The sequence below is a fragment of the Alexandromys fortis genome, unplaced genomic scaffold (assembly GCF_014885135.2).
Source record: "Alexandromys fortis isolate MF-2015 unplaced genomic scaffold, M_Fortis_MF-2015_v1.1 scaffold_146, whole genome shotgun sequence".
NCBI classification, from domain to species: Eukaryota; Metazoa; Chordata; class Mammalia; order Rodentia; family Cricetidae; genus Alexandromys; species Alexandromys fortis.
Genome location: NW_026068042.1, coordinates 2,010,165 through 2,019,126, shown reverse-complemented (window position 1 = coordinate 2,019,126; position 8,962 = coordinate 2,010,165). Strand labels below are relative to the sequence as shown.

Sequence of the window (8,962 nt, the reverse complement as noted above, 5' to 3'; positions counted from 1 at the left end):
GCATACACACACACACACACACACACGCATACATACATACACACACAAAAAAAATAACTATTGTTCAAATGAGTATGTGTGGAATATTTCTTTACACTAAGTGAATGTCACTGTGATTGGCTTAATAAAAAAGCTAAACAGGCTGGACAGTGGTGGCCCAGCCTTTAATCCCAGCACTTGGGAGGCAGAGGCAGGCAGATCTCTGTGAGTTCAAGGCCAGTTTGGGCCACAGAATGACAGGCTCCAAAGTTACACAGAGAAACCTTGTCTAGAAAAACAAAACAAAGCAAAACAAAAGGCTAAACAGCTAGTAGCTAGGCAGGATTTTGGGGGACAGAGAGAATGCTGGGGAGAAGAGCAGAGTCTGAGGAGTCACCAGCCAGACTCTGAAGAAGCAACATGGAAGGTACATAGATGAGGTAAACAAGCATCAGGGCAGCACACAGATTAATAAAATGGCCTAAGTGGTAAGAGCTAGCTAATAAACAACCCTAAGCTATTGGCTAAGCTTTCATAATTAATAAGAAGTCTCCATGTGGCTATTTGGGAACAAGTGGACCTACCAAAAAGCTCTGCCTACATATGGTGATGACTACAGGGCACCTACATCCACATAAAACCTGAGAAAAATGGCCAGGTGGTAGTGGCACAAGCCTTTAATCCCACCACTTAGGAGTTAGTAATTTATGAGATTAGTTGGTATGGATTTTGGTTTGCTGATACTAATTTAAAGTTGATTTTGTTTCTACTCTTTTTTGGGTGGTATTGTACTTATGCAGTTCAATTAAAAATGTAATGTATAATTAAGAAATACAAATTAGTAGGCATCTTTAATAATCAAACCTGTATTAATAATAGTTATGTTTTCGAGGTTCAACAGATTTAGACAGATGGTCTTCAAATACTTCAAAGATCTACAGAAAATGGCATTTAAGGTATTTAATAATCAAAGGCTTTCCATGACAATGGGATACATCTGCTCTTAACAACACCAATTTGCTTCAAAAGAGGATGATGAACATCAAAGAAACTCCCTATGGAGTTTGCTTGCTTTATGGCAAAAGCTAGCCATTAGGATAAAACAACAATTGCTGACAGCATACTGTCCAAACTGGACCAGTAGGATACAAAAGAAAGTGACCATCAAATTTTGCCAAGACAAGGTAGGACAATCCATCAAAATTCACTAAATGTTTGTCAGATATTCTAGGCCAGATACTGTAGGCCAAAGTTGGATGCCCCAACATTACAGAGGAACCTTGGGTGACTGCACAGGCAGCCAGATGTCCCTGTCATTAGGTAACATTATATACCCTTTTAGGACCTTTGATGGGGTTAAAGACTTAATGTTTTCCTTAGTTATAATAAAAAGTAAATTAGGTATAAAACTTTGAACTCACAAAGATAAATAATGGAGTATTTTCTCCACACATGCCAAATACAAACGGACTGGACATTGTAAATGTAATTCTTACCTGACAATTGTTCTTATTCTCTATAGTTTTACTATGTTAAAACATTTCTTTCTTATTTAGACAAAAAGGGGAAGTGTGGAGTATTCCTTTACACTGTGTGAATATGTCACTGTGATTGGCATAATAAAAAAGCTAAACAGTCAGCAGCTAGGCAGGATTTTCAGGGCAGAGAGACTGCTGGGGAGAAGATAGAGTCTAAAGAACAGCATGAGCCTGGGGCAGCACATAGAGTAATAGAAATGGGTTCATTTAAATTATAAGAGCTAGCTAGAAACAAAACTAAGCTATCAGCCAAGCTTTCATAACTAATAAGGAGTCTCCATGTTGTTATTTGGGAGCTGGTGGTCCAAATGAAAAGCTCTGCCTACAGCATGTGTTCTTTGTGTTCCCAAGGCAAGGTAGATAACCCATTAACTGCAGTCCCTAAAATGTAAGTAGTCATCAAAACTAGGTGTTCAGACATTACAGAACACCAAGTCACAGGCTGGTAAGATGGCTCAGCAGGTAAAGTTGGCTGCCCCAGAACCAACTCCCACAAATTATTCTCTGATCCTCCACATAAAACATACACAATAAATAAATGAATGAAAAACAAAACAGCAAGTCACTAGAAAATAATTTTTCTAAGGGAAGGTCTCCTGACTTCTCTCTGAACAACTTCATCTTCATTGTATTTTCAATTTAAACGCCACCTCTGCTATCAAGTAACTCATGCTGGGTGTAGGAGCACACATCTTTAATCCCAGCACCCAGGAGGCAGATCTCTGTTGAGTTTGAGGCCAGCCTGGTCTACACAGTGAGTTCCAACATAGCCAGGGCTACACAAAGAAACATTGTCTCAAAAAAAGGGGGAAAAAAAAGTAATTCAGAAAAAATCCTTTTTTTTCTAGTCAAGTAATTCACAAAGAATCATCTTCCCACTAACTAACCTCAAGACCTTCACCCTTCTCTTCCTTGATCTACATCTATGAACAGTTTTCAGTTTTCTCCTTCCTTCCCTTGCTTTGGTCACCTTTCTCTGCAGCTGCTGGAGGGCTACAGTCCATCAGATGTGTAGTCACCCCAGTACACAGGCACGTTATGGTCCCTGCCCTTGGAAAACTGCCAAAGCTCTGAGCTCTCTGTGACCTCATGGTGATTCTGCCTTCAGCTTCCAGGCTGTTCCAATTATACTTCACACACCAATGTAGGGAAGAGACTCCACCCCACAGGTTTGATCATTATTTCCAAAACACAACTCTGTACAATCAGAGTACAGAGTCTGTGACTGTCTTTCTGACCTATGATAGAAACACTGCTCAAAAGACAAGCCTACAGCCCCGGCTTCTCAGAGACTGAGACAAACAAAACACTTGAGTCTAAACATATTTGGCAACATGAAGTGTGACAGTCTGAATGTAATGGCCCCCATGATCTCACAGGAAGTGGCACTGTTAGGAGGTATAGTTTTGTTGGAATGGGTGTGGCCTTGTTGGAGGAAGTGTGTCACTCACTGGAGTTGAGTTTTCCCATGCTCAGGATAACACCCAGTGTGTCAGCTGACTTCCTGTGGCCCGCAGATGCAGCACTCCAGCTCCAGTAACCTCTGCTGCAATGCTGCCAGGCTCCCCACCATGATACTGAACTTCTCAAACTGTAAGCAAACCACCCAATTAAGTGTTTTCTTTTTAAGAGTTACTGTAGAGGTGGGGAGCTGGAGAAATGGCTCAGTGGTTGAGAGCACTGGTTGTTCTTCCTGAGGACCCAGGTTCAATTCCCAGCACCCACATGGCAGCTCACAACTATTTGTAACTCCATTTCCAGAAGATCTGATACCTTCACACCAATGCACATAAAATAAAGTTAAATGAATTATTGAGTTGCCATAGTCATGGAGTAATGGTCTGTCCTATCCCTTTAAGAGACAAGCCCGACCTACTCCTCCCTTCTGTGGCCACCAAGCAGGTCTTCCTTCCTCTTTCAGCCTGTTCGCGTGCTCTCTCTTTCTCTCTTTCCCTCTCTCTGCCTGTCTCTCTTCAGAAGAGATGACTGCGGCCTCTCCTCCTCTCCTCTCTCTCTCTCTCTCTCTCTCTCTCTCTCTCTCTCTCTCTCTCTCTCTCTCTCTCCCTTCCCTTTTACTAAATAAACTATATCCAAACCTCTCTCTGTGTGGCATGCTTATCCTTCTCTTGTCTCTACCTGCCGTGGCTCCTCATGGGACCCGGCTGCCCCTCGGGGAACTACAGCGTTTTATCTAAACCACAACACAAGGTGTTTCTTCACAGCAACAGAACCAACCCCTAACATGAAGCCAATCTAAAAATAAAATAAAGAGGGGGAAGAAGAAAAAGGTTCGGCATACCTCTAACTTCGCCTAGGAGCACTTTCTAATTCTACACAGACACAAATGATCTAGACCCATAGCTATGGTGAGGAGTCTATACTTGTGATTCCGCCAGCACATCTCAAATTCAGACTGTCCTCCTCTGGTCCACAATTCTCCCAGCCAAGTGTCAAACTTAGTGAGTCTTACGATGAATTTATTATCTTTAATATTCCCATCTCAAACAGAAGTTCACCAACAACTGCCCAGATTTCTATGGGAAACCTCACATCCATCAGACTTTCTGTGTGGTCCTTCAGAAGTTCGTTAAAGAGCCGTGAATGCAGCACCCACTCCACGCCTGCTGCAGAGCCTGGACTTTGACACCGACACAGAACTGATAATTTGGTCTCCAATGAGTCACGAGGTCTCTGTAACTTTGGAATATAAACACCTCTACCACGAATGCACCTCAATGGCAGACTGCTTGCCTGGAGGGAGCGAGGTTCTGTGACTGTTCCCATCATTATGAAGTAAAATAAGTCTATTTGTCCCTTAACCCTCAATGCGGCTCACTTGGCTAGGGTGCCAGACATACAGGGAATAAAAACTGACCACATTTATGATGGTCAACCCCTATTCCAGTGCAATCTTAAAAAGCCCAAGTCTTTCTAAAATACACTTCTAATTTCATTGTCTTGTTAAAAATCCTTCAAAGGAGATCAGGTGTGTTGGTACCTGCCTTTAATCTCAGCATTCAGGAGGTAAGAAGCAGGAGGATCTCAGTGGCATTGAGGCCAACTTGGTCAAGAGAGCAACTTTTACGTTCTAGACCAGTGACAGCGACATATTGAGACCCTCAAGCAAACCCTTCAAAGCTCCCCACAGATCAATGAAATACAAACCTTTTAGCATACTATGAGCCCCACAGCCCACTGGGCCACACCCTGAACACTAGTCAGCTATCTACACGAAGGGGCGGGGCGTGGAGAGTGCAAGAACAGTAATGGGAGAGGAGACAGTCCATACCGGCCCTTATCACTGCTGACTTCTGCCAAGCCTGCAGATTTTCTCCCACCTTCCTACGGATCCTTCGAGCTCTGCTCAGATCACGTTCTGTGAGACTCTGAGGCCTTAAGGGACATCATCCCTCCACTCCAGCAGCTGAGACTCACAGTGATGGGCACAGCCTGTCCATCCCATCTCTGGCTGGGTAAACTGTACTACAACAGATTATGGAGGCAGGCGTTGGTGTGCACAGACACACTGGTCTGTTCTGTGCTGCTCTGACCTCTGCAACAGGGTCTGACAGAGAGAGGTTGCTCAGTTCCTATTTGCTGGATGTACAACACTGCCGCCTGTGTGTCTCTTCCACTGCGAGAATTTACTGTTGCTTCTGAGGAGCTGGGATCTCCTTTGTCTCCAGAAAAGCTCTGAAGAGGTCTCTAATCATGAAATCTTTTAAATGTGGGGAAGCACTTGTTGTGTACTGGGGGCGGTGAGGGGGGGACAGAAAGACAGGGCTGTGAGTTCAAGGTCAGCCTGGTTTGCACAGGGAGTTCCTCCAGGACAGCCAGAGATACAGAACAAAGAGATCCTGTCTCAAAAAGAAAAACAGAAAAAACTACTTGTGGAATGGCAGTTCTAAAAGCTATCTATGTGCTCTCACCAAGAAAAAAAAAAAAGTTTGTATCTAAGAAGCAACAGCTTTCAAGATGGGATTGGAGAGATGGCTCAGTGACCAGGGTCATGTGCTGCTCTTATAGAAGACCCACATTTGATTCCCAGCACAAAAAAAACCTGCAACTCCAGCTCCAGGGAGACCCAAAGTCTCTGGCCTCTGAGGGCAACGTACTCATGTGCATGTACATACACACATAGACACAACATGTACACACACACACATACATAAGTACACACTTTCAAAATTAGCCTCCAAGAATTTAAAGAAAACATAAAATTGGCTCATACCAGCACTCACAGCACATGGGAGGCTGGGACAAGCAGGCTACCACAAGCTACCCTGGGCTACAAGAGGACACCATGTCAATTAATAAACGAGCAAATCTAAACGTAGGTATATTTATCTTAAACTTGAAAGTAGAAATGCTGGGCTGGAGAGATTGCTCAGTGGTTAGGGGCACTGGCTGCTCTTCCAAGATGGATCTGGGTTCAGTTCCCAACACCCACATTGTGGCTCATGACTATCTTGCACCCCAGTTCCAGGGACCCGACACCCCTGACACCCTCACATAGACACATACGCAGGAAAACATCAACACGCATAGAATTTTTTAAAAAATAAACATTGACATTTCAAGCACTGACAACACACAAATCGATTATTACACAGCAAGGAAGACAGGCGGGCATCAAACAACACTCGAGAGACAGAAAGTCTGAAAACCCCAAGGCACAGCCTTCTTCATTCCTGGATCCTTCCACAGCACTCTGATCCAGCCACCACAATTCTCTACCAAAGGAAGCAATACTTAACCTTTCAACGCTGCTTAACCCAGACAGATGCATTCTTGGTATCCATCCCCAACACTGCTTAACCCAGACAGATGCACTCTTGGTATCCATCCCATCCCCAACACTGCTTAACCCAGATAGACACACTCTTGGTAACCGTCCCTCCACTCACTCAACAAATCGCCACCGGATTCTATGGATCCTGTACTCTAGGCAGTGGGCGACAGTGGTGACTAAAACTAAGGCCCTGCTTTGATGAAGCCTGCACTCTGTCCGGATAGGATAAACAGGTGTGTACACGTCACACAGCTACAAGCACCGAGAATCAGGACAGAAAGGGGAGCCTCCACAAGCAGGTACTTCCAGTTGGCCTTTCTTCCCTTCCCCAGGAACCTTCCCTTAATCTTCCAATCAGGAATATTTAGTGGGGAAAGGTCAGACTTGATAAGGACCTCTGTGCTAGACACTAAACAAGATCCTGCAAATAAGAGGCAAGAAGTTCACAGTCCAAATGGAGAGGCAGAGGTACTCAGCTCACAAATATTTACACAACACTGTGCGAAGCACCACAGTTAGAGTTCCACAAAAAACCAGACTAGGCATGGTGGCGCAGGCCTTTAATCCCAGCACTCAGAGGTAGAGGCAGTAGAATCTCTGTGAGTTTGAGGCCAGCCTCCTTTACATAGTGAGTTCCAGGACAGCCAGGACAAGGTAGAGACCCTGTTTCAAAAGTGAGGAGGGGGGCTGAAAACATGAAACTTAAGCAAACGGGTAAAATGTCATTCCTGAGGCCACCACAGCAAGTTAGGGGCAGGGCCGGAACACAGTGCCCAGACATACACAGAGCCTAACCAAAAGGAGGTGAGAGCCGGTCTGGACGCCTAAGAGAAGGAAGAGCTCAGAGAAAGTGATACCTGGAAAAATGAGAAACGCATTCCGGACCTACACTTCGTTACATATCCGTCCTAGCAGGACGCGCTGTCTATCCTAGGAGGTATCCTCCTGAAGCCCGGAATCGTCTTCTAGCAGAGACTTTACAGTACTCTACCAGAGGGGCACTGTCCCCTCTGGAGACAGCGTACCGTCTCCTAGGTGATGGCCTGCCCTATCACGGGGGTTTCCCAGTAAGAGGCTAGCTTGCAGTATTCTAGCAGAGGGAAACTGTCTAATTTAGCTGCATTCCCTGCCAGCCCCCAGCACACCACTGGGGGTACAACAAAAACTTGTGTAGTGACAGGGGTTCCTTGGCCCAAGAGCAAGCCTCATCACCTGGGCCCCTCCTCCAGGAGCGCACGGTCCCTGGCCCTCTGGAAGCTGCCCACTACTGGCCCTGAAAAGCGGTCCAGAGAAGGTGTCGCTCCTGTCCCACCCTCCTCGGAGCACACACTGGCCCCCAAGCGCCCTCGGCTCACTACCTCCGGGCAAGAGCAGGGAAGCCGGGGAGGCGGCGGCCTGCGTGACGGGGATGAAGGGCACGTTGAAGCTGAACTCCGTGGCCGAGGAGGAGAAGAGTAAGTTAGTGCTCGACGAGGCGGACGCTCCGCCACCGTTAGTCTTCCTATCCGCCATGGCTGCAGACCCCCGGCCGTTACGTGGCTCTGCTAGCCGCTGCTGCAGCACAGGCCGGAAGCCGGTCAGCCAGAGTGCCACCGCACTTCCGCATCTGCGCACGGAGGTCTCAGGCCGGGAGCCACTCAGGGACCCGTCTTCTTCCGGAAGCTGACGCCGCCCGAAAGCAATAAGGTGGAATCGGCTTCAGGCCCAAGCCGCTCACGTGACACCCTCGGCCTGTCGGAACTAGGCCTGACGCTGGAACCACAGCGAGGGGAGTGGCCGTTGCGGGTTCTGAATCCAAGCACTGCTGGACGCTGAAAGTCGCGGATTCTCGGTTGCGCTGGGCTGCATGAGTTTCTCATGGGCTGTTTTGTGGCTTGGGTTTATTTGCTTGCTTGCGAGGCCGAATCTCGCTAGGTAGCCCAAAATGGCCTTCATCCTCCTACCCCAGCTCTTCCAGTCCTGAGATTAATACTACCCCACGCAGCAATTCTCAAATCTTTATGGCAGGCAGTGGTAGGATATGGGAGTAAAAAGTACTATCTCCTTGGGATTTTTGTTTTTTTTATTTTTGGTTTTGTTTTGAGACAGGATCTCATTATGTCGCCTGGAAATCCGATTGCCTTGCCCAAGTGCTTCAATGGTGTGTTCCACCACTCGGGGCTACTATCTCCTTGAATGTATGCATTGAAAAGTGTCTTTGGAGCCACACGGTGCTGGCTCATGCCTTTAATCCCAGCACTCAGGAGGCAGAGGCAGGTGGATCTCTGAGTCGAGGCCAGCCTGGTCCACAAAGTGTGTCAAACTCTTGTCTCTATCTCGAAAAACAAAGTGTCTTTTTCGTAAGGCAGTTCCAAAGGGTAGGCGAGTTGCCTTTCAAAGGGGCAAAGAAAAGATTTATAATTAAAAACACTCTGCTCTAATCTAGGGTCAGGGAACTATCTGCCTATTAGCCGGTTTTGGCTGGAAGAAAAACAGTAAATTCTAGTCACCGCCCACCTTTAATCCCTTAATCCCTCAGCACGTGGGAGGCCGAGGCAGGTCGATCTCTGTGAGCTCGAGGCCAGCGTGGTTTACAAGAGCTAGTTCCAGGACAGGTTTCAAAGCTACGAGAAACCCTGTCTCACAAAAAAAAAAAAAAAAAAAAAAAAAAAAA

The 8,962-nt window shown here is 46.3% G+C and overlaps 1 protein-coding gene across 7 annotated transcripts in view; it reads right to left on the bottom strand.

Moving 5' to 3' along the window:
• Sec23ip (SEC23 interacting protein) overlaps positions 1–7,908 on the bottom strand; it is a 50,071-nt gene extending 42,163 nt beyond the window's left edge. For 6 of the 7 annotated variants that reach the window (XM_050165943.1, XM_050165946.1, XM_050165944.1 and 3 more), the window contains exon 1: positions 7,668–7,907. In XM_050165943.1, coding sequence (XP_050021900.1) covers positions 7,668–7,821 — 154 coding nt within the window. In that variant the 5' untranslated portion in view covers positions 7,822–7,907. Of the gene's footprint in view, positions 1–7,667 lie in introns of all 7 variants that reach the window. The other variant, XM_050165949.1, reaches the window with a different exon arrangement.
• Positions 7,909–8,962: the final 1,054 nt, after the last annotated feature.